The sequence below is a fragment of the Muntiacus reevesi genome, chromosome 16 (assembly GCF_963930625.1).
Source record: "Muntiacus reevesi chromosome 16, mMunRee1.1, whole genome shotgun sequence".
NCBI classification, from domain to species: domain Eukaryota; kingdom Metazoa; phylum Chordata; class Mammalia; order Artiodactyla; family Cervidae; genus Muntiacus; species Muntiacus reevesi.
The window spans coordinates 2,471,801-2,497,323 of NC_089264.1; the positions used below are offsets into that span (position 1 = coordinate 2,471,801).

General features: G+C 39.3%; 1 protein-coding gene across 3 annotated transcripts in view; it reads left to right on the plus strand.

The window, feature by feature from the left end:
* MARCHF1 (membrane associated ring-CH-type finger 1) overlaps positions 1 to 25,523 on the plus strand; it is a 435,397-nt gene that overhangs the window by 299,725 nt on the left and 110,149 nt on the right. The window contains exons 3-4 of one of the 3 annotated variants that reach the window (XM_065907224.1): positions 15,107 to 15,186; positions 15,488 to 16,228. In XM_065907224.1, coding sequence (XP_065763296.1) covers positions 15,107 to 15,186; positions 15,488 to 16,228 — 821 coding nt within the window. Of the gene's footprint in view, positions 1 to 14,973; positions 15,187 to 15,487; positions 16,229 to 25,523 lie in introns of those variants that run through there. The other 2 variants (XM_065907226.1, XM_065907227.1) reach the window with 2 other exon arrangements.

Sequence of the window (25,523 nt, forward strand, 5' to 3'; positions counted from 1 at the left end):
GCACATCTTAAAGCTCATTGAATACTGATAAAACGAAGAAAACTGGCAGGCAGTGAGAACTATGAGAAGAATGTTTATCCTCTCTCTGAACAAGTAATTGCACCATGTCAAAGGAAGGGCCAGGACTTTGGAACTTGGTCTTCTTGTAAATAGACTTGGTTGCTGGGCAGCAGACCCACAGCTCGAGGGCTCAGTGATGGGGAATATATAAAACTATGGGAATGTGGGAGGAGGTCCAGGCTGACAGGGCAAAGGCAGCAGCCAATCCATTCACCTGGCATACAGCCCACCCTAGACATCCAGGGACTGAGCTGATGTTCACACAAAGGCAGGATGTTGGACAAGGACTTGTATGGGTACCCTGTTTGGGAAATGCTTCCTAGGCAGCAGGAATGAGGGAGGAGGGGAGTAAGACAGAAAAGGGGAAGAAGCCGATACAAAGGTGTGGGAAAGAGGCCAGTGATGGGATGATGGACCTGAATCCCTACAGTCCCCTATGAAATGGAAAGAACTCTGCCAAACTCTGAATTCTTTAAGACTTGCTATTTTGCATTTTGTTAAAGGAGTATAATAATCCATACTTTCTAAGGTTGTATATGTTGGATACATATATATAAGTAAAGCATGTTATAAGACTTTGGTAAATAAACCAATATTTACTATTTCTGATTATTACTAGTGTTGCTAAAATTATTATTGTCACTACTACCCATGGAATTGAATCTGACAAGCTCTGTGGTCTTCCAAGAGGCCACTCTCTGCCTAACTCATATATATTTTATTGAAGTATAGTTAATTTACAAAGTTGTGTTAGTTTCAAGACACAACTTAGTGAATGAACAATAACAAATAGTGTAGGGAGATAAGGGAATGACTAAAAGGAAATTTACAGTTCACAGGAATAGGAATCCCACTTTGCTTGCCACTACTTGTACCAAAGGTCAGGACAAGGAGAGGAGAACAGGGATGACATTCCAGGGTTTCCCTCCCCATTTATATACCCCCAGCAAGGTTTGTGGAGAGGGTGGTGGAGGGTGAGGGAGGTACTCTATATATATATACATATGTGTGTATATATATACACACATATGTATACATATATGTACATATACATATATATATACTCTCAAGAGAAGACTCTTGAGATTCCCTTGGAAAGCACAAAGATCAAACCAGTCAATTTTAAGGGAAATCAACCCTGAATACTCATTGGCAGGACTGATGCTGAAGCTGAAGCTCCAATGCTTTGCCCCCTGATGCGACCAGTTGACTCATTGGAAAAGACTCTGATTCTGGGAATGACTGAAGGCAAAAGGAGAGGAAGGAAGCAGAGGATGAGATTGTTGGATGGCATCACCAATTCAATGGACATGAACTTGGGTGAACTCTAGGAGATGGTGAAGGCCAGGGAGGCCTCATGTCCTCATGCTGCAGTCCATGGGGTCACAAAGATTTTATATATATATATATATATATATATATAATTCTTTTCCCTTATAGGTTATTATAAATATTGAGTTATCTGTGCTCTCTAGTTTGTCCTTGTTGATTATCTATTTTATATATAGTAATGTGTATATGTTGATCCCAAAGTCCTGATATATCCAGTTTCTCTTTCTCCTTTGATAAACACAAGTTTGTTTTCTATGTCTAGCTTAAATATCTGAAAACAAGCTTCAGTAAACATAGCATTACCTTTAGGCATCCAGAGAACTGTTTACTTCTAAATTCTTCCAGAAAAAGGTAAATCTAGTGTATGAGATTTCAAAAAAAAAAGAAGAAGAAGAAGAAGAATGTTGCCTAGAATTGCACACCTGAATGATTAGGGGCTGGTGCACCTTGGGGATATACACAAAGCACCTTAGGTTGATATCTGGCCCAGCTGAACCTCCTGTTGTTTTTCATAGAAGCTTCCAAAGCAGGAAACCAAGCCACGCAACTATGTATCCTTCTAATTACCATTGGCTCTTCCTGCTCAAATGCTTGGGCTTCTGCATGCTCCCCACTACCTGCACCTCAGCTTCTCGGAGGAATCATGATGCTTAGTGCACGAGGCATCAGCACCACCCCACTCACTCCCAGCAGAAGGTTCCCTCTTCTGTCCGGCCATCGTGACCCAGCTCCTAAATTCTATCCTGAGGTTCTCCCTTCCAGCACTATCTCTGGTACAAGCTCTCTCTCTCAGTTTGGGTTTCCTTCAAAGCAGTACTAGTAATAAGACATTCAGTGTAGGTGGTGTATTTCAGACATCATTCCAAGAATCATAAATGAGGGATCTGGGCACATAAGACAGGACAGGTAGAAAGTCAAGTGAAAGGTGCATTTTGAAGTCCATTTGGGGGGCTTGAATCTAATGGGAATCTTGTTGTAATTCAGTCCCTGAGTCTGTCACTGCTTCCATTGTTTCCCCACCTATTTGCTTGCCATGAAGTGATGGGACCTGATGCCATGATCTTAGTTTTTTGAATGTTGAATTTTAAGATAAATTTTTCACTCTCCTCTTTCACTTTCATCAAGAGACTCTTTAGTTCATCTTCACTTTCTGCCATTAAGGGTAGTTTCATCTATGTATCTGAGGTTATTGATATTTCTCCTCACAATCTTGATTCCAGCTTGTGCTTCATCCAGTCCAGCATTTCACATAATGTACTCTGCATATAAATTAAATAAGCAGGTGATTTCTCAGGAGGTATATGTTAAGGTATTCCCAACTCTAAGAATTTTCCAGTTTGTTGTGATCCACACAGCCAAAGGCTTTAGTGTAATCAGTGAAGCAGAAGTAGATATTCTTCTGGAATTCTCTTGCTTTTTCTATGAAACAATGGATGTTGGCAATTTGATCTCTGGTTCCTCTGCTTTCTCTAAATCCAGCTTGAATCTGGAAGTTCACCGTCCACATACTCTTGAAGCCTGACTTGGAGAATTTTGAGTGTTACTTTGCTAGCATGTGAGATGAGTGCAATTGTGTGGTAGTCTGAACTTTCTTTGGGATTGCCTTTCTTTGGAATTGGAATGGAAACTGACCTTTTCCAGTCCTGTGGCCACTGCTGAGTTTTCCAGATTTGCTGGCATATTGAGTGCATCACTTTAACAGCATCATCTTTTAGGATTTGAAATAGCTCAGCTGGAGTTCCATAACCTCTGCTAGCTTTGTTTCTATTTCTGCTTCCTAAGGCCCACATGACTTCACATTCCAGGATGTCTGGGTCTAGGTGAGTGATCACACCATCGTGGTTATCTGTGTCATGAAGATCTTTTTTGTAGAATTATTCTGTGTATTCTTGCCACCTCTTCCTAATATCTTCTGCTTCTGTTAGGTCCATACCATTTCTGTCCTTTATTGAGCCCATCTTTGCATGAAATGTTCCCCTGGTATCTCTAATTTTCTTGAAGTCATCTCTAGTCTTACCCATTCTGTTGTTTTCCTCTATTTCTTTGCATTGATCGCTGAGGAAGGCTTTCTTATCTCTCCTTGCTATTCTTTGGAACTTCGCATCCAAATGGGAATATCTTTCCTTTTCTCCTTTGCTTTTCTCTTCTTTTCACAGCTATTTGTAAGGCCTCCTCAGACAACCATTTGCCTTTTTGCATTTCTTCTCCTTGGCAATCGTTTCAATCACTGCCTCCTGTACAGTGTTACGAACCTCCATCCATAGTACTTAGATAAACATAGTACTCTGTCTATCAGGTCTAATCCCTTGAATCCATTTGTCTCTTCCTCTCTATTATTGAAAGGGATTTGATTTAGGTCATATCTGAATGGTCTTGTGGTTTTCCCTACTTTCTTCAGTTTAAGTCTGAATTTTGCAATAAGAATTTCACGATCTGAGTCTCAGTCATCTCTCGATCTTGTTTTTGCTGACTGTATAGAGCTTCTGCATCTTTGACTGCAAAGCATACAATCAATTTGATTTCCATATTGACCATTTGGTGACATCCATGTGTAGAGTCATCTCTCATGTTGTTGGAAGAGTGTATTTGCTATGAATAGTGTGTTCTCTTGGCAAAATTCTGCTAGCCTTTGCCCTGCTTCATTTTGTACTCCAAGGCCAAACTTGTCTGTCATTCCAGGTATCTGTTGACTTTCTACTTTTGCATTCCAGTCCCCTCTGATGAAAAGGACATCTTTTTTTAGTGTTAGTTCTAGATTTTAGCATAGTCATTTAAACAGAAGTAGACTTTTTTTGTCTTAATTCTCTTGGTTTTTCTATGATCCAGCAGATGTTGCAGTCGTTTGATCTCTGGTTTCTCTGACTTTTCTAAATCCAGCTTGTACACTGGAATTTCTTGGATCACATTCTGTTGAAGCCTAGCTTGAAGGATTTTTAGGGTTACTTTGCTAGCATGTGAAATGAACACCTTTGTATGGTAGCTTAAACATTGTTTGGCATTGCCCTTCTTTGGAATTGGAATGAAAACGGATCTTTTCCAGTTTTGTGGTCTCTGCTGAGTTTTCCAAGTTTGCTGACATATTGAGTGCAGCACTTTAACAGCATCATCTTTCAGGATTTGAAATAGCTCAGCTGGGATTCCATCACCTCCACTAGTTTTCTTCATTCTAATGCTTCCTAAGGTCCACTTGACTTCACATTTCAGGATGTCTGTCTCTAGGTAAGTGAGAATACCACTGTGATTATCTGGGTCATTAAGACCTTTACTGTACAGTTCTTCTGTGTGTTCTTGTCACTTTTTCTTAATCTCTTCTTCTATTAGTTTCTTGCTGTTCCTGTCCTTTATTGTGTCCATCTTTGCATGAAAGTGTTCCCTTGGAATCTCCAATTTTCTTGAAGAGAACTCTAGTCTTTCCCATTTTTTTCATTTCCCTCTATTTGCATTGCTCATATAGGAAGACCTTCTTATCTCTCCTTGTTATTCTTTGGAACTCTGCATTTAGTTCAGCATGTCTCTTCCTTTCTCCTTTACCTTTTGTTCCTCTTTTCTCAGATATCTGTAAGGACTCCTCAGATAACCACTTTGCCCTCTTGCATTTTTTCTTCTTGGGCGTGGTTTTTGTCACTGCCTCCTCTACAGTGTTATGAACCTCTGTCCCTAGAACTTCAGGCACTATGTCTATCAGATCTAATCCCTTGAATCTATTTCTCACTTTCACTGTATAATCATAAGGGATTTGACTTAGTTCATACCTGAATGGTCTTGTGGTTTTCCCTACTTTCTTCAATTTAAGCCTGAATTTTGCAATAAGGCCTTCATTATCTGAGCCATAATCAGTTCCAGGTCTTGTTTTTTTCTGACTGTATAGAACTTCTCCATCTTTTGCTACAAAGGACATAATCATTCTGATTTCAGTATTTACCATCTGGTGGTGTCCATATGCAGATTCATTTTTTGTGTCATTGGAAAAGGGTGTTTGCTATGATTAACGCATTTTCTTGTCAAAACTGTGTTGCCTTTGCCAGGATTCATTTTGTACTCCCAGGCCAAACTTGCCTGATCCTCTAGGTATCTTTTGACTTCCTACGACAGGTGATGACAATAGATAGGTATATAGTAAATAGATAATTGACAGATGATGATGATAGGTGGATAGATTTCTATTTTTATGATGTATCTTTGCCACACACATATTCTTATTTCTGAAGATTCATACTGTGTTTTGATATTTGGTAAATGTCTTATGATTTTATGTAGCTTTTAAAAGTATATTCCTAGATGCTTCCCAAGGTTACTTTGTTCAGCTGATCTTTCAAATAATTTTATTATGTTTAAAAATAAAGCTTCTACTTGGAATGGTATTTTTTAAGATTCTCCTCTCCTCTTTCCCAGTCATATCTTGGATATATCGAATCCTAATTCTTCTGCCTGTTGAGGAACAGTTCTGGACATCCCAGTTCTTAGCTGCCATAGTGAACTTCTAGTGCCCTAATGTAATTGCTTCCATTTGTTGCTGACCGTGTCTCTGTGGTTTTCCATTTATTTAAGGGTACAATTCAAGCATTTCAATGTGGTGTGTGGGACATCTCTCTGCTCTTTTCTCCTGAATTTTATCACTTCCTGTATCACTCACCACCCTCCTTCTAACCACCACCAAACTTTCTGTGGTTCGATGATCTCCCAACTCTGCTCTAATACACATTTCTCCCTGTTTGGACTGCTTCCCCCCCATCACTAACTATTTCCTTTTGAGGTAAACTGTCATCTCCTCTGGGGCACTTACTCTAAATCTCTGTTCTGTCTTGCATCCGGACCCTTCCTTCACCAAAACTCACACTACCACTCTCAGGATACACTCAGTTCAGTTCAGTTCAGTGACCCAGTCACGTCTGACTCTTTGCGACCCCATGAATCGCAGAACGCCAGGCCTCCCTGTTCATCATCAACTCCCGGAGCTTACTCAAACTCATGCCCATCGAGTCGATGATGCCATCCAGCCATCTCATCCTCTGTCGTCCCCTTCTCCTCCTGCCCCCAATCCCTCCCAGCATCAGGGTCTTTTCCAATTACTCGACTCTTCGCATGAGGTGGCCAAAGTATTGGAGTTTCAGCTTTAGCATCAGTCTTTCCAATGAACACCCAAGACTGATCTCCTTTAGGATAGACTGGTTGGATTTCCTTGCAGTCCAAGGGACTCTCAAGAGTCTTCAACACCACAGTTCAAAAACATCAATTCTTCAGTGCTCAGCTTTCTTCACAGTCCAACTCTCACATCCATACATGACCACTGGAAAAACCATAGCCTTGAATAGATGGATCTTTGTTGGCAAAGTAGTGTCTCTGCTTTTTAATATGCTATCTAGGTTGATCATAACTTTCCTTCCAAGGAGTAAGCATCTTTTAATTTCATGGCTGCAATCACCATCTGTAGTGATTTTAGAGCCCCCAAAAATAAAGTCTGACACTGTTTCCCCATCTATTTCCCATGAAGTGATAGGACTAGATGCCATGATCTTGGTTTTATGAATGTTGAGCTTTAAGCCAACTTTTTCACTCTCCTCTTTCACTTTCATCAAGAGGCTTTTTAGTTCCTCTTCACTTTCTGCCATAAGGGTGGTGTCATCTGCATATCTGAGGTTATTGATATTTCTCCCAACAATCATGATTCCAGTTTGTGCTTCTTCTAGCCCAGCATTTCTCATGATGTATTCAGCATATAAGTTAAATAAGCAGGGTGACAATATATAGCCTTGACAGACTCCTTTTTCTATTTGGAACCAGTCTGTATTTCCATGTCCAGCTCTAACTTTTGCTTCCTGACCTGCATACAGGTTTCTCAAGAGGCAGGTCTGATGGTCTGTTTTTCCCATCTCTTTCAGAATTTTCCACAGCTTATTGTGGTCCACACAGTCAAAGGATTTGGCATAGTCAATAAAGCAGAAATAGATGTTTTTCTGGAACTCTCTTGCTTGTTCAATGATCCAGCAGATGTTGGCAACTTGATCTCTGGTTCCTCTGCCTTTTCTAAAACCAGCTTTAACATTTGGAAGTTCATGGTTCACATATTACTGAAGCCTGACTTGGAGAATTTTGAGCATTACTTTACTAACGTGTGAAATGAGTGCATTTGTATGATAGTTTGAGTATTCTTTGGGATTACCTTTCTTAGGGATTGGAATGAAAACTGACCTTTTCCAGTCCTGTGGCCACTGCTGAGTTTTCCAAATTTGTTGGCATATTGAGTGCAGCACTTTCACAGCATCATATTTCAGGATTTGAAATAGCTCAACTGGTATTCCATCACCTCCACTACCGTTGTTCGTAGTGATGCTTTCTAAGGCCCACTTGACTTTACATTCCAAGATGTCTGGTTCTAGGTGAGTGATCACACCATTGTGATTATCTGGGTCATGAAGATCTTTTTTGTACAATTCTTCTGTGTCTTCCTGCCACCTCTTCTTAATATCTTCTGCTTCTGTTAGGTCCATACAATTTCTGTCCTTTATCGAACCCATCTTTGCATGAAATGTTCCCTTAGTACCTCTAATTTTCTTGAAGAGATCTCTAGTCTTTCCCATTCTGTTGTTTTCCTCTATTTCTTTGCATTCATCACTGAGGAAGGCTTTCTTATCTCTCCTTGCTATTCTTTGGAACTCTGCATTCAAATGGGAATATCTTTCACTTTCCCCTTTCTTTTTGCTTCTCTTCTTTTCACAACTATTTGTAAGGCCTCCTCAGACAATCATTTGCCTTTCCATGGGGATGGTCTTGATCCCTGTCTCCTGTACAATGTCACGAACCTCCATCCATAGTTCATCAGGCACGCCATCAGATCTCGTCCCTTAAATCTATTTCTCACTCCCACTGTATAGTCATAAGGGATTTGATTTAGGTCATACCTTAATGGTCTATTGATTTTCTCTACTTTCTTCAATTTAAGTCTGAATTTGGCAATAAGGAGTTCATGATCTGAGCCACAGTCAGCTCCTGATCTTGTTTTTGCTGACTGTATAGAGCTTCTCCATCTTTGGCTGCAAAGAATATAATCAATCTGATTTCGGTGTTGACCATCTGGTGATGTCCATGTGTAGTCTTCTCTTGTGTTGTTGGACGAGGGTGTTTACTATGACGAGTGCATTCTCTTGGCAAAACTCTATTAGCCTTTGCCCTGCTTCATTCTGTACTCCAAGGCCAAATTTGCCTGTTACTCCAGGTGTTTCTTGACTTCCTACTTTTGCATTCCTGTCCCCTATAATGAAAAGGACATCTTTTTTGGGTGTAGACTATATTAAAATCACCTGTTCACTTACACATCTTTCCCACCAAGAAGCCCTGTCAGAATACCATCTGTTTCTTAATCCCAGAACTCACCGTCATGTTTATTACTTGATAGATCTTTATTCATTTTTGCTGAGCAAATGAATCAAAAGTGACACAAGCTCATATTAATTTCATACCAATTAGCCGGTCAAATAGATTCCAGTCAATTTAGATGGTGTCTTTGTTGGGTTCAGGAAGTTTTGGGGGGAGGTGATTCTGGAAAGTACATAATGCATGAGAAAAGTAAGACAGAGAAAGGGGAAATGCCAATAAAGTGTGTGTTGATGAGCTGGGGACAAGTGAGTTTTCATCTAGCTTGGAACGTTTCGAGAGACTCTGGAAGTCACTTCAGCACTGTCCCTGGGAAAATGCAAAAGTAGGGCATTTATGCATTGACTCCAATCTGAGAGCTGTCCTCCAGCAGTTTAACTTATTCCACACTCCCAGGCTATGCCCGTGTGCAACCCAGCAAGTGCACGTGCTACCAGGAAAAATCCAGGGCACAGAGTGCAAGTGGGAAGCAGTCCACAGGCAAGTGAACTCAAGGTAGGGTAAGGGTCCTGGGAGTCATGGCAGCATCTGCTCCAGCAGGAGACACTGGTCCACTGAACATATAAACTAAAACCAGATGTGAGCTATTCAAAGACTCCTGAGGGCCAACAAGAATGATTTTAGTACTCTTCAAAATCCTTCAGCATTATAGACATGAATGCTATTTGAATCTGTATCATGGTGAAGCCAAAACCTCTCCAAAGGAAAGCTGTATCTTTTTTAATGTTCTGTGTTATTATTTGTTGATAAATCACTTTCACATTGCAGAATATTCATTTGCCCAGACCTGTGAGGTTATAAAATGTGTTTTTTCATGATGATGTCTATTTCAGGATCTTTGTCTGTGCAGTCTCATGGAATTGGCTTTAACATACCATTAAGTAGCCATGGATACCCATTATGATGGTAATCATATTGTGATCCACATTTATAGTCACATTATCAATGATTGGGAGTCACTTTGGGATTGTGTTGCTGTTTTTAAAAGAGAATGAGGAGCAAACTTCACATATGTAGTCTTTATTCAGTGTCTGCTGTATGCAGAGATTCCTCTTAAACTCATTTGGTGTATGTGGAATAAATCATACACATTCGAACAAAATTTACTGCTTCAAGTACAGAAAAATGCTTATATTTTACAAAAACTGCTTATGTTTTCAATGGGTACAGATATGAAGTTGATCTAAATTAAAAACTTGAAATAAGTTTGTTTTGATGCAAATATTAAAGGAGATCACCGAACGTGGACTGGTGTCCAAAGATGACATTCAAAGACTTTAAAAACACACAGTGTCCATGAATTGATAGAAAAGACTCAGAAAATTAAAAGTCAAAAGTATGCAGATGCCTCAAATGATAAATGTTAAAGAGGGTGTGGAGAAAAGGGAGCCCTCATACACTGTTGGTGGGAATGTAAATTGGTGCAGCTACTATGGAAAATTGTATAGAAGCTCCCCCAAAAAAACTAGAAATAGTTGCCATATGATCCAGTAGCCCCACTTCTGGGCATGTATCCAAACAAAATACTAATTCAAAAAGATACATGGTGCTCTATTTTCAGAGCAGAACTATTCACAATAGCCAAGACATGGAAACAACCAATATGTCCATTGACAGATAAATGGACAGAGAAGTATATACACTGGAATACTACTCAACCATAAAAAGAGAATGAAATATGTTGGTATTCACAATAGACTAGTACTCAGCCATAAAAAAGAATGAAATAATGTCATTTTCAGCAACATGGATAGACGGAGAGATTATCATACTAACTGAAGTAAATCTCTTTCCAGAAACAGAAAAACAAATGTCATATGATATCACTTACATGTGAAACCTAAGATATGACACAAATGAACTTATCCATGAAACAGAAACCAGCTCACAGACATAGAGAACAGACCTGTGGTTGCCAAGAAGAGGAGGGGTGGAAAAGGGAAGGACCGAGAGCCTGGGATTAGCAGATGCAAACTATTATTTATAGAATGGATAAACAACAAGGTCCTACCATATAGTAGGGAACTATATTCAACATCCTACAATAAACCATAGAGGAAAAGAATTTTATATAATATGAATCACTTTGCCGTACAGTAGAAATTAGCACATTATAAATCAACTATACTTCAATGTTTGTTTGTGTGGATCACACACAATGTTGGACTGTGTGAATCACAACAAACTGTGAAAAATTCCTAAAGAGATGGGAATACCACACCATCTTATCTGCCTCCTGAGAAATCTGTGTGGAGGTCAAGGATCAATAGTCAGAACCAGAAATGGAATAATGAACTAGTTCCAAATTGAGAAAAGAGTACATCAAGACTGTATATTGTCACCCTGCTTATTTAACTTATATGCAAAGAACATCATGCAAAATGCTGGGCTGGATGAAGCACAAGCTGGAATCAAGATTGCCAGAAGAAATATCAATAACCTCAAATATGCAGATCACACCACCCTTATGGCAGAAAGTGAAGAAGAACTAAAGAGCCTCTTGATGAAAGTGAAAGAGGAGAATGAAAAAGCTGACTTAAAATTCAAAAAACTAAAATCATGGCATCCAGTCCCATCACTTCATGGCAAATAGGTAGGCAAACAACAGAAACAGTGACAGACTTTATTTTCTTGGGCTCTAAAGTCACTGCAGATGGTGACTGCAGTCATGAAGCTAAAAGATGCTTGCTCCTTGGAAGGAAAGCTATGACCAACCTAGACAGCATGCTAAAGAGCAGAGACATTACCTTGATAAGAAAGGTCTGTCTAGTCAAAGCCATGGTTTTTCCAGTAGTCATGTATGGATGTGAGAGTTGGACCATAAAGAAAGCTGAGCACTGAAGAATTGATGTTTTTGAACTGTGGTGCTGGAGAAGACTCTTGAGAGTCCCTTGGACTGCAAGGAGATCCAACCAGTCCATCCTAAAGGAGATCAGTCTTGAATACACATTGGAGAGACTGATGCTGAAGCTGAAGCTCCAATACCTCAGTCACCTAATGAAAAGAACTGACTCATTGGAAAAGACCCTGGTGCTGGGAAAGATTGAAGGCAAGAGGAGAAGGCAACAGAGGATGAGATGGTTGGATGGCATCACCGACTCTAATGGACATGAGCTTGACCAAGCTCTGGGAGTTGGTGATGGACATGGACGCCTGGGGTGCTGCAGTCCGTGGGATCACAAAGAGTTGGACACGACTGAGTGACTGAACTGAACTAAACTGATACTTCAATGTGTGTATTAGTCGGTCAGTTGTGTCTGACTCTTTGCAACCCCATGGACTGTAGACTGCCATGTTCCTCTGTCCATGGAATTCTCTAGGCAAGAATACTAGAGTGGGTTGCCATTCCCTCCTCAGGGGATCTTCCCGATCCAGGGATCAAACCCAGGCCTCCTGCATTGCAGGCAGGTTCTTTACCATTGAGTTACCAGGGAAGCCCCTAGACTTCAATAAAATAAACTTAATAAGAACAAAGTGTGCAGATAAGTCTATTGGAACATGTAGAGGACTCCATACTCCCCTGTGGGGATGTGGCTTCTTCTGACTCAGAATATTTTTAATATCTTCTTTAATAACTCCTACTTTCCTTTTTAGCTTAGTTGAGTATTACCCCTATGTTAGTTTCCTATGACTGCTAAAACAAATTACCACACAAATGTATCATCCTGTAGTTCTAGAGGTCAGAAGTCAAACATGAGTCTCACGGGGCTACACTGCAGATGTTAGCAGGACCTCATTCCTTCTGGAGACTGTAGAGGAGAGTTCATTTTCCAGTCTTTTCCTGCTTCTAGAGGCTGCCTGCATTCCTCCGTTCAGGGTCTCCTCCGTCTATCTTCAGTGGCAGAAGTGGAGCATCTCCCCTTCCCTCTGACCTCTGTTCTCATCCTTTCATTTTCTCTCTCTGACTCTAATGCTACCACCTCCCTCTTAGAGGGATCCTCATGCTTATACCTGGCCCACCTGGATAATGCAGGACTATCTCTCCATCTCAAGGTCCTTAACTTAATCACCTGTGTAAAGTCACTTTTGTTATGTAAGGAAACAGATTCACAAATTCCAGAAATTAAAATGCTGACATCTTGACTAGGAGTAAGGGGCAGTATTATTCAGCCTTCCACACATCCTCTTGAAGTTCTTCTAACCTTTTAACTTAGAATTAATTTCTTTTCCTCTGGATCCCACAATCAGGTATATTTATTGTTTTCTTTCTTTTTTTTTAACTGAAGTATATTTGATGTACAATATTATATAAGTTACGGATGTCCAGCATAGTGACTCATAATTTTTTAAAGTTGCACTCCATTTATAGCTCTTATAAAATATTGGCTGTATTTCATGTGTTGTGCAGTATATGCTTGCAACTTACTTATTTTATACATAACAGCTTTTACTTGTTAATCCCCTACTCTTATTTTATCTCTCCCCTGTTCCCTTCCCCCATTGGTAACCACTAGTTTCTTTCCTATGTCTGTGAGTCTGTTTATTTTTTGTTATATTCACTAGTTTGTTAGATTATACATTTCTAAGAAGTTGTCCATTTCTTAGTAGTCTCTAATGATCCTCTATATTTCTGTGGTGTTGATCGTAGTTTTACTTTTCCCTCTCTGATTTTATTGATTTGTGCTCTCTCTCTTTTTTTCTTGATGATTCTGGCTAAAGGTTTATCAATTTTGAAAAGATTTCAAAGAACCAGCTGTTAGTTTAATCCTTTCTAATGTTTTTGTTTAATCTTTTCTATTGTTTTTTAAGCCTCTAGCTCCTTTATTTCTGCTCTGATCTTTATTATATCTTTCCTCCTGCCAGCGTTGGGTTGTGCTTGTTCTTCCTCTTATAGTTCCTTTAGGTGTAAAGTTAAGTTGCTTATTTGAGATTTTTTAATTGTTTCCCTAGGTAAGCTTGTATTGCAATAAACTTTCCTCTTAGAAGTATCTTTGCTGAGTTGCATAGGTAGTTTCCATTTTCATTTGCCTCCAGATATTTTTTATATCTTCTTTGATTTTTTTCAGTGACACATTGGTTGTTCAGTAGCATATTGTGCAGCTTTCACACGCTGATGCTTTTTTGCAGTTTTTTTCTTACAGTTGATTTATATGTATGTATCTTTAACATGGGGATTTTTAGAACTTTGAAATTTGGGGTTAATCTTACTACATTTATTGTTATTTTTCTTGCTGGCAATTTCATTTGTGCAGTCAGACTGGTTTAAATCTGGACCTTGAACTCCCTGTGTTTCCTCTGTGTACAGGAGGGCATTGCCTTGAGAGTTGAATATGAGAGCAGATCAAGGAGCAGAATTTCTCACATGAAGCTCTGCTCTACCATCAACCAGCAAGGAGTAGCACTGATTTCTCAGTCTCCTCATCTGTAACATGGAAAAAATTATAATATTTGCCACATGTGTTTCTTGTACTAATGAATGAACATAGGAAAATTACTTAGAACTGTGACTGGCATATAATATTCCCTCAAAACATTTGTTATTATTATTTCCTGTTTGTGAGATTATTATAAGGATCAAACAGATGGCGGATAAACCACAGTACCATGCTTGGCACATAGTAATTCTTCACACAGTCTAGTTTTTTATTTATCATCATCACATGTACTAAATACAGTGGTTAGAAAATTCAAAGTAGTGAAGAAATGCTGTGTTTCAAACACAGAAGTCTCATGAAACAGACTGAAATTTATGCCAATTTGCATAATTTCAGACTTTCTTATTCTCAGGTTTAGTCTGGTCACGAAGTTAAAAGTTATGAAGGTTAACAATGTTGTGAAAGATAGATTTTTATTAGCCTCCACGATGAAATAATAATAATCTCTGCAGGCTTTTAAATATTGCAAAGTGTTTTTAAATTTATCATCTCATGGGGCCTTAAAGTGACTTAATGTTAATGTGACTTAACTCCAGGCAGTATCTGGCAATCTAATGGCTATTTGATTCTTGAAGCTTCCTGAATTAGTATCATCTTTGTCATATAATAGCCATTGTGTCCTTTATATCATAGGCTATGCAAGAGTTACATATTTGTTTCCAAGGCAAATTGAGCCATTCCACTCAAAAGTTTACAGTAAATAGAATAGAAACTTGTGGAATCATCTTCCTCTATCACAAATGAAGAAACAGCACAGTGGTACAGCTTCTCAGCTGTTCCAAGTTCCTCAAATCAGTTTTACTTTTGCAAACCTGCCCTCCGACTTCCTATATCCTGTGAGCTGCCTTACGAACAACATGACCGGCAGCCACGTTTGTTGTAATTTTTTAAATATGTGGAAAAAAAGCAAGATATCGACCATGTACTACCTTAACCAAGATGCCAAATTGTCTAACTTGTTTCTCCAGGCCAGCAGCCCAACAACTGGGACAGCTCCCCGGAGCCAGTCAAGGTTGTCTGTCTGTCCATCCACTCAGGACATCTGCAGGTAAGTGTGCAGCAAACGATCCCGTTTGGGGTTTTTAGACCAGTGTTTTGTACTCTTGCTGTATACGATGAGACTGTGTGACTCTCGCTGCTGTCTTATCTTGCCTGTGGATAATTTATATCAGCCTGATTTTTTTTTTCCTTTAGTGCATCCCCCTCATTTGACCTTTCCCAACTTTGGGTCCATGCTGTTGTTTTCATCTCTCTCTCTTTCTGTTTCCCATGGCTGTCCTCTCCTTTCCAATTCCCATGGCTTTCCTCCCCACCGCAATCCCTCATCCTTTGCCTGCCGCTTTGTCTAGATCTGCCATCTCACATGACATGTCAGGAGCCTCACTTGAGCACTGCACTCCTGTCACAGCGCTGAGCCCTGCTAGGCAGGAGTCCGGTAAGAAACCAGTAACACAGAAGCCTAGGAGGCGGAGGCGGGCCGCTCAGAGGGACGAGCATGCCCGAGAGCAGGGGAGAGGGAGAAGAAGCGACTTGCACCTCCACGTCCCCAGCCCCAGATGCAGTGAGACCGACACCGATTCTTCGGACTCATCTTCCACCCGTGAGAGTCACTGGATTCAGGCAAAGAGAAGAGCCCAAGTGAAGTTCCGCCTGTCGCGGAGAAGAAGGAGAAAGAACAAACCAAGCGGAATCCTGGGTGAGCCTTCTGCTCCTAGGGGAATCAGTCCAGTACACTTGGGATCCGAAGACAAAAAGCACCCGGAGCTGACCAGCTGTGAAAGCCGCTCTTTAAACCTGCTCGGAGCAAAAGGCACAACCTATGAAGGATGTGGTGTCTCCCTGTCGAGGTCCTCTGAGAGTAAAAGACCCTCAAGGAAGCAGCAGGAGAGCAGAGGCGGGGACCCCCGCGGGGACCCTCAGCTCTTACATCGCTGTGGGCAAAATGAAAGAACAATCAAGAGAAGATTTTCAGGGACAGATTCCAGCACTGAAATGCTGGCGGTCAAAGGTGGCAAGTCTGCTGATGATGCGGGGTTCCAGGAGCCTCCTGCCACGGACCGTGACGGGTCTGATCATTTACATGCATGCAGGTCAGTTTCTCCAGAGAAAGATTTGATGCCCCCAAATATACCTCCTCCCGCTGTGAGTTACACGTGTGTGTGTCCCCTGCCCTCAAAACGTAACATTTATCCATACTGTTATTTGCCGAGGGGATATAAGGTGATAAAATGAGCAAAGGGATGGGGACAAGTATCCGTGGCTTTGAAAGCTGTTCCAAAATTGTTAGCTTTCCCCTTCTCCCTTCTTTTAACTGAAAGATGATTTATCCGGGTCAAAGAATTGACAAAATGAGTCCTGTCCCCTCTCTCAGTAAAGACAAGAATTGTGGAGGAAACATGAATGAGAGTGTGAGATCTTAGTGCAAATCTGGTGAACTTTTAGCACCCTGACAGAGGATATTCAAGGCTTGGGGGGATTAAGGTCAAATTTTTTTATCAGAAAAGTCTCCTCTGTGGTTGGTGCCAATTTGTTCTCCAGTTGTCTGACTCAGCAGGTAATTCAAGAAAGGACACAGAAACAGGTCACAGACACACCAGCGGGGTTCCTGGGACCTTCTAAGAAGGAGACCACATTAACTTTGGTGATAACCATGTACTAAAAAGTTTCAACATGTAGATAATTCATATTAATATCTATGAGACTGCTTGCTTGCACTTTTTACCCAATTGGATAGAATTTTCAGAATAAAGTTTTAAAAAAAAAGATGTGACTACCCAGGTTAGTTTGCACCAATGAGACAATTTGAAACAAAACAAATGTTTTGAATGTTCCTATTACCCAATCATTTAAGTAACGTGGGTTCTGTTTGGGAGCAAGTCAAGTGTTTTGTTTTTGTTTTTGTTTTTGTTTTCTGGTTTGGGGGCTCGCTTTTACAAAAGCCGTACTTTATAAAATGTGTGTGTGTTTCCTTGTGAATCACATGACCCAGAGAAAGCTTCCTATGTTCATTCAGGGCAGGACAAGAAGGAGAATTAATCTCTAGATGTAAATAATATTATAATGGCTTGTTTCTCTGAAAATTTTATGGGTCGTTCAAAAAATGCTCATTTACTTATTCACTGAGGCATTTATTGGTTACAATGTGTCAGGCTTTTATGGTAGGCATTTGACATCTGAGAGCTTACTATCTGGTGGAGATGAACACAAACTATTTCACAGTTAATTGCAGTTGTGATAAGTGATGTAGGAGTGTATAACGAGGAAAGTAGATCTGTGCTGGAGATCAGAGAAGGACTGTCTTAAGTGACGAACTGCCTGTGGCCAAGGCATGACGGGAACTAACCGAGGAAGGAACAGGGAAGGGTGTGCAGACAGCATGCCACTGGGGTCTGGGGAACCGAAAGCTGCTGCTGCTGCCGGGGTATGGGGTGGGGGTGGGGGGCACTGGTGGGGATGAGGTCAGAGGGGTGGGGAGGGCTGTGCAAAGCACGCTAAGGGAGTTAAAGGAGAAGTGACACCAGTTTGACCCATATACTGAAGCAAGCAAGTTTCTCGTAATCTTTTGACTATGATTTAAGTGTGGCTTCGCTACAATATCTGGGGACGGAATAAAACACAATTTCTAGTCTAGACTAAGAAATCCTCATTAGCAAACATATGTGGTCATTCCCCAAATCTACTTCCAATGTAATTTAAAGAAGCTAGTTGTAGACTTAATGGTAATTGGAGAAAAAAGGAATGCTTATAATTAAGAGTCGTAGTGGCTGGTTCTCCAAAGTTAAAAGCACTGCTCTGGAGAAAAAGAATATTTAACATAGACTCCTATTAATAAAGTGAGATCAATGTGTCTATAGTTATTTCTGGCTGTGGGTTATTGTCAAAATACACCCATTAAGCAAATCCTATGGGCCATATATTATACTGGGAGCTGAGCATACAACGTGACACAAAGACTTGATTCTTCACTTAAGTGGCCTATTAACTAATGACAGAAGTTGAATGTACACTTGAAAAGATGGGAGTTCAAGATGGTGAGTTTTAGAAGAGGAATACTGCAGGAATTTGAAAAAAAGGGAAATTGCTGGCAGCTGCCACAGCCTGGGAACCCCTTAAGAGCTGGGGCTGGGACTGAGGAAAGGAGAAGCTAGCCTGGCAGAGAGGCCTGGTGGGCATCCGGGCCCTGGGGACAGGGTGGGCAGGATCCCCTCAGGTGGGCAGGATCCCCCACCACTAGATCACCAGGAGCAACTCAATGCTTGGCATTGGTAAGGGCAGACCCTACAGGAGTCAAGCATGATTCCAGATCTTGGGCGTTGGGAGGGAGTAAAAGCTGATGTTACTGACAGAAACAGAAGGGTCAAAGCCAGCTAAACTGGGAAAGACAATGAGTTCAATTACAGGCAGGCTGTTTGTGGTGGCTCTGGATCAGCTATTGAGCAGACAGCTTGAGTCACATCGCAGAAATGTGGGAGGGCAGTCCAGGCTCAGTCTGAGTATACTGTCAAGCATTAGTAGACTATCCACAGACTAACATTAAATAGCTGCATATTTCCATTGGTCATTCACATGATGTCTGAACACAGGACAGTCACACCAAGACATTAACAGTGAAAGTCTTCTCAAGGGAAGATAGGATCTGGGTACCGTTCTCAGGGGGGTGATTGAGATACTTGGAAAGTGAATGACATCTCTAAAGGCTGCAGATGGACCAGCTTGAGCACCAGGGTCCCTTGTAGGACAGGAAGATGAACTTGCACTCCTGCTGCTTCAGACATGAACAAGTAGGACCTGTCTCAGCCAGAACCACAAAGCAGAAGCAGCTTCTAAGCCCCTTCTTCCTTGTTTCTTCCTGGTATTTAGTCCCACAAGGACACTCTACCCACTAACCACTCTACGCACCCGCATCAAAGCCTCATGCAGAGAAAGTGTCTCTATTAGTATCCTACAACTTAGAGGAAATTTAAATCATCATGGCATCATACCCACACTTGTGGAATGGGAAAGATTTTGCCTTTTTTATATAGAAAATTTACATTTAAAAATTATGTTAGCTTACGCTTGAAACTTTTCAATAGCCTCTTAGTTGCCGTCTGTGGTGAGTTCAAAATCTTTTTTTTTTTTTTCTTCCCATTTATTTTTATTAGTTGGAGACTAATTACTTTACAATATTGTAGTGGTTTTTGTCATACACTGACATGAATCAGCCAGGGATTTACATGTATTCCCCATCCTGATCCCCCCTCTCACCTCCCTCTCCACCCGATCCCTCTGGGTCTTCCCAGTGCACCAGGCCCGAGCACTTGTCTCATGCATCCAGCCTGGGCTGGTGATCTGTTTCACCCTAGATAATATACATGTTTCAATGCTGTTCTCTCAAAACATCCCACCCTTGCCTTCTCCCACAGAGTCCAAAATTCTGTTCTGTACATCTGTGTCTCTTTTTCTATTTTGCATATAGGGTTATGGTTACCATCTTTCTAAATTCCATATATATGTGTTAGTATGCTGTATTGAATAGAATTTACAAGGGTCTGAATGATCCATCAGGCCAGCCTCCTCTGCTTCAACAGCACTGTTAACAATGACCTACTAGTGCTGGTCTGTCTTCAGGCCTCTGAAAGAGCCAGGCTCTCACCTTTCATGAATGCCTTCATGTTATCTGATCTTCACTTCACCAGATTAATTCTAATCATTTTTTCTTAATTTAGATGTCATTCCTTTGGGGAAAACTTTGTGATTCCCCAACCAACACTCAGGTCCCCTTAACTTCCATATCATCTTTTAAAACTTTTATTGCAATATTGTTCATTTATTATATTGTATTAGTTTCAGGTATACAGAATAATAATTCAGTCAACACAGCCTATTTTTTAAAATTTATCTATGTTTTATTGGAGGATAATTGCTTTACAGAATTTTGTTGTATTCTTTCAAACCTCAATATGAATCAGCCACAGGTATACATATATCCCCTCCCTTTTGAAGTTCCCTCCCATCTCCCTCCCCACCCCACCCCTCTAGCGTGATACAGAGTCCCTGTTTGAGTCTCTTTAGCCATACAGCAAATTCCTGTTGGCTGTCTATTTCACATCTGGCAATGTAAGTTTCCATGTTACTCTTTCCATGTTACTCTCACCCTCTCCTCCCCTCTCCCCGTGTCTGTAAGTCTATTCTCTATGTCTGTTTCTCTATTGGTACCTTGTAAGTAAATTCTTTAATACCATTTTTATAGATTCTGTATATATGCATTAGAATACAATATTTATCTTTCTCTTTCTGACTTACTTCACTCTGTATAATAGGTTCTAGGTTCATCCACCTTATTAGAACTGACTCGAAGGTGCTCCTTTTTATTGCTGAGTAATATTCCATTGTGTATATGTACCACAACTTCTTTATCCATTCATCTGTTGTTGGACATCTAGGTTGCTTCCATGTTCTAGCTATTGTAAATAGTGCTGCAGTGAACAATGGGATACATGTGCCTCTTTCCATTTTGGTTTCCTCAGGGTATATGCCTATGAGTGGGATTGATGGGTCATTTGATGGTTTTATTCCTAGTTTTTAAAGGAATCTCCATACTGTCTTCCATCATGGCTATATCAATTTACATTCCCATCAACACTACAAGGGAGAAGGAAATGGCAACACACTCCAGTGTTCTTGCCTGGAGAACCCCAGGGATGGTGGAGCCTGGTGGGCTGCCGTCTATAGGGTCGCACAGAGTCAGACACGACTGAAGCGACTTAGCAACAGCAGCAGCAACATTGCAGGAAAGTTCCCTTTTCTCCACACCCTTTCCAGCATTTATTGTTTGTAGACTTTTGATGATGGCTCTTCTGACTGGTGTGAGGTGATATCTCATTGTAGTTTTGATTTTCATTTCTCTAATAATAAGCGGTGTTGAGCATTTTTCATGTGTTTGTTAGCCATCTGTATGTTTTCTTTGGAGAAATGTCTATTTAGGTCTTCTTCCAACTTTTTGATTGGGTTGTTTTTCTGATATTGAGTTGTATGATCTGCTTATATATTTTGGAAATTAATCCTTTGTCAGTTGTTTCATTTGCTATAATTTTTTCCCATTCTGAGGGTTGTCTTTTCACCTTGCTTATAGTTTCCTTTGCTGTGCAAAAGATTTAAAGTTTAATCAGGTCCCACTTGCTTACTTTTGTTTTTATTTCCATTACCCTAGGAAGTGGGTCATAGATGATCTTGCTTTGATTTATGTCATCGAGTGTTCTGCCTTTGTTTTCCTTTAAGAGTTTTATAGTTTCTGGTCTTACATTTAGGTCTTTAATCCATTTTGAGTTTATTTTTGTGTATACTGTTAGGAGGTGTTCTAATTTTATTCTTTTACATGTAGCTGTCCAGTTTTCCCAGCACCATTTACTGAAGAGGTTGTCTTTGCCCCATTGTATATTCTTGCCTCCTTTGTCAAAAATAAGGTACCTATAGGTGCGTGGGTTTATTTCTGGGTTTTCTATCTTGTTCTATTGGTCTATATTTCTACTTTTGTTCCAGTACCACACTGTCTTGATGACTGTAGTTTTGTAGTATAATCTGAAGTCAGGGAAGGTTGATTCCTCCAACTCCATTCTTCTTTCTCAAGACTGCTTTGGCTATTCAGGGTCTTTTGTGTTTCCATATGAATTGTGAAATTTTTTATTCTAGTTCTGTGAAAAATGTCATTGGTAATTTGAAAGGGATCACATTGAATCTGTAGATTGCATTTGGTAGTATAGTCATTTTCATAATACTGATTCTTCCTACCCAGGAACATGAAATGTCTCTCAGTCTGTTTATGTCATCTTTGATGTTTTTCACTACTGTCTTATAATTTTCTGTGTACAGTTCTTGTGTCTCGTTAGGTAACTTTATTCCTAGACATTTAATTAGTTTTGTTGCAATGGTGAATGGGATTGATTCCTTCATTTATCTTTCTGATTTTTCATTGTTAGTGTATAGAAATGCAAGTGTGATTTCTGTGTATTGGTTTTGTATCCTGCAACTTTGCTAAATTCACTGATTAGCTCTAATAATTTTCTGATACTATCTTTAGGGTTTTCTATGTAGAGTATCATATCATCTACAAACAGTGAGAGCTTTACTTCTTTTTTTTCATTCTAGATTCCTTTTATTTCTTTTTCTTCTCTGATTGCTGTGCTTGGACTTCCGGAACTATGTTGAATAATACGGGTGGAAGTGAACACCCTTGTCTTGTTCCTGATCTTAGGGGGAATGTTTTCAGTTTTTCACCATTGAGAATAATGTTTGCTGTAGGCTTATCATATATGGCCTTTATTATGTTGAGGTAGATTTATGTCCATTTTTTGAAGAATTTTAATCATAGATGGGTGCTGAATTTTGTCAAAGGCTTTTTCTGCATCTATTGATATTTTTGTATGGTGTTTACCTTTCAATTTGTTAATATGGTGTATCACATTGATTGATTTGCATATATTGAAGAATCCTTGTATCCCTGGAATAAATGCAACTTGATCATGGTGTAAGAGCTTTTTGATGTGTTGCTGAATTCTGTTTGTTAAAATTTTGCTGAGGATTTTTGCATCTATGTTCATCAGTGATACTGGCCTGTAGTTTTCTCTTTGTCTGATTTTGGTATCAGGTTAATAGATGCCTTATAGAATGAGTTTGGAAGTGTTCCTTCCTCTGCAATTTTTTGAAAGAGTTTTAGAAGGATAAGCATTAACTCTTCTCTAAGTATTTGATAAAATTCTCCTGTGAAGCCATCTGGTCCTGGGATTTTGTTTTTTGGGAGATTTTTAATCACAGCTTCAATTTAAGTGCTTTTATTTGGGTTGTTCATAATTTCTATTTCTTCCTGGTTCAGTGTTGGAAGATTGAACTTTTCTAAGAATCTGTCCATTTCTTCCTGGTTATCCATTTTATTTCCATATAGTTGTTCATAATAGTCTCTTATAATCCTTTGTATTTCTGCATTGTCTGTTGTAACCTCTCCTTTTTCCTTTATAATTTTGTTGATTTGATTCTTCTCTCTTTTTTTCTTGATGAGTCTGGCCAAAGATTTGTCAATTTTGTTTATCTTCTCAAATAACCAGCTTTTAGTTTTACTAATCTTTAGTATTGTTTCTCTCATTTCTTTTTCATTTATTTCTGCTTGGATCTTTATGATTTATTTCCTTCTGCTAATTTAGGGGGCTGTTTCATCTTGTTTTTCCAGTTGTTCTAGGCGTAAAGTTAGATTTGCTATTCAACCTTTTTCTTGTTCCTTGAGGTAGGATTGTATTGCTATAAACTCCCCTCTTAGAACTGCTTTTGCTGCATTCTGTAGGTTTTGAGTTGTTGTGTTTTCATTGTCATTTTTGTCTAGACATTTTTTTATTTCCCTTTTGATTTTTCAGTAACCTGTTGATTATTTAGAAGTGTATTGTTTAATGTCCATGTGTTTGTGTTTCTTACAATTTTTTCTTGTAATTGACATCTAGTCTCATAACGTTGTAGTCAGAAAAGATGCTTGATATGATTTCAATTTTCTTAAACTTACTGAGGTTTGACTTGTGACCCAAGATGTGGTCTATCCTAGAGAATGTTCCATGTGCACTTGAGAAGAAGGTGTATTCCTCTGTATTTGGATGAAACGTACTAAAAATATCAATGAGATCCATCTTATCTAATGTATCATTTAAGACTTGTGTTTCCTTATTAATTTTCTGTTTTGATGATGTGCCATTGGTATGAATGGAGTGTTAAAGTGGTTGTGCTACCATCAATTTCTCCTTTTATGAATGTTAGTGTTTGTCTTATGTATTGAGGTTCTACTATGTTAGGTGCATAGATATTTACAATTGTTATGTCTTCCTCTTGGACTGATCCCTTGTTTATTATGTAGTGTTCTTCCTTATCTCTTGTAATCTTCTTTATTTTAAGGCCTATTTTGTCTGATATGAGAATTGCTACTCCAGCTTTCCTTTGTTTTCCATTTGCATAAAACATTTCCCTTTTATGTTACTTGTTGCTTCTCCCTTGCTCCTTTTAATATTCTTTTTTTGTGTTTAATCTTTGTTAGTTTGATTAGTATGTGTCTTGGTTTCTCCTTGGGCTTATCCTGTATGGGACTCTGTGCCTCTTGGACTTGATTGACTATTTAGTTTCCCATGTTGGGGAAATTTTCAACTACAATCTCTTCAAAACTTTTCTCATACCCTTTCTTTTTCTTGTCTTCTACTGGGATACCTATAATTTGAATGTTGGTGCATTTGATATTGTCCCAGAGGTCTCTGAGACCATCATCAATTCTTTTCATTTTTTTTTTTTTTTGCTTTATTCTGCTCTTCAGAAGTTATTTACACCATTTTATCTTCCAGCTCACTGATTCGTTCTTCTGCTTCAGATATTCTGCTATTGATTCCTTTGAGAGTATTTTTAATTTCATTAATTGTGTTGTATGTCTCTGTATGTTTATTCTTTAATTCTTCTAGGTCTTTGTTAATTGATTCTTGCTTTTTCTCCATTTTGTTTTCAAGGTTTTTTTTTTATTATTATTATCATTTTTACTATCATTATTCTGAATTCTTTTTGAGGTAGTTTGCCTATTTCCTTTTCATTTATTTGGACTTCTGTGTTTCTTATTTATTCCTTCATTTGTGTGGTATTTCTCTGCCTTTTTATTATTTTTTAAATTTATTGTATTTGAGTTCTCCTCTTCCCGAGATTCAGGGTTAAATTTTTTCTTCCTTTTGGTTTCTGTCCTCCTAAGGTTGGCCCAGTGGTTTGTGTAACCTTCATATAGGGTGATATTTGTGCTGAGTTTTTTGTTCGTTTGTTTGATTTTCCTCTGGTGAGAAAAGCTGACTGAGGTGGTAATCCTTTCTGCTGATGATTGGGTTTGTATTTTTGTTTTGTTTGTTGTTTAGATGAGGCATCCTACACAGGCTGCTACTGGTGGTTGGGTGATGTTGGGTCTTGTATTCCAGTGGTTTCCTTTGTGTGAGTTTTCACTATTTGATACTCCCTAGGGTTAGTTCTCTGGTAGTCTAGGCTTTTGGAGTCTGCTCCTACTCCAAATGTTCAGGACTTGATCTCTGATCAGGAATGAAGGTTTCACAAGTGGTTTGTTATGGCATTAAGTGAGATTAAAACAAATACCCCAAAATGAGAAACCAAAGAAGAACCCCAGACAAATGGCAGTTACAAAATCAGGCAAATAATAATTAAAATAATGGAATATACACATATAAATATACACCCATAAGCAAAGTCAAAACAGTTCAACAAAAATAAAGTACAGTTTATTGACCCAGCAAACAACGGAAATCAAAAATTATGTTTACTAGTTAAGAACAAAACTAACTAAAGCACAAACTGGAAAACAAAACTAAAGCAAGGTGCCAAGTGGGGAATAAA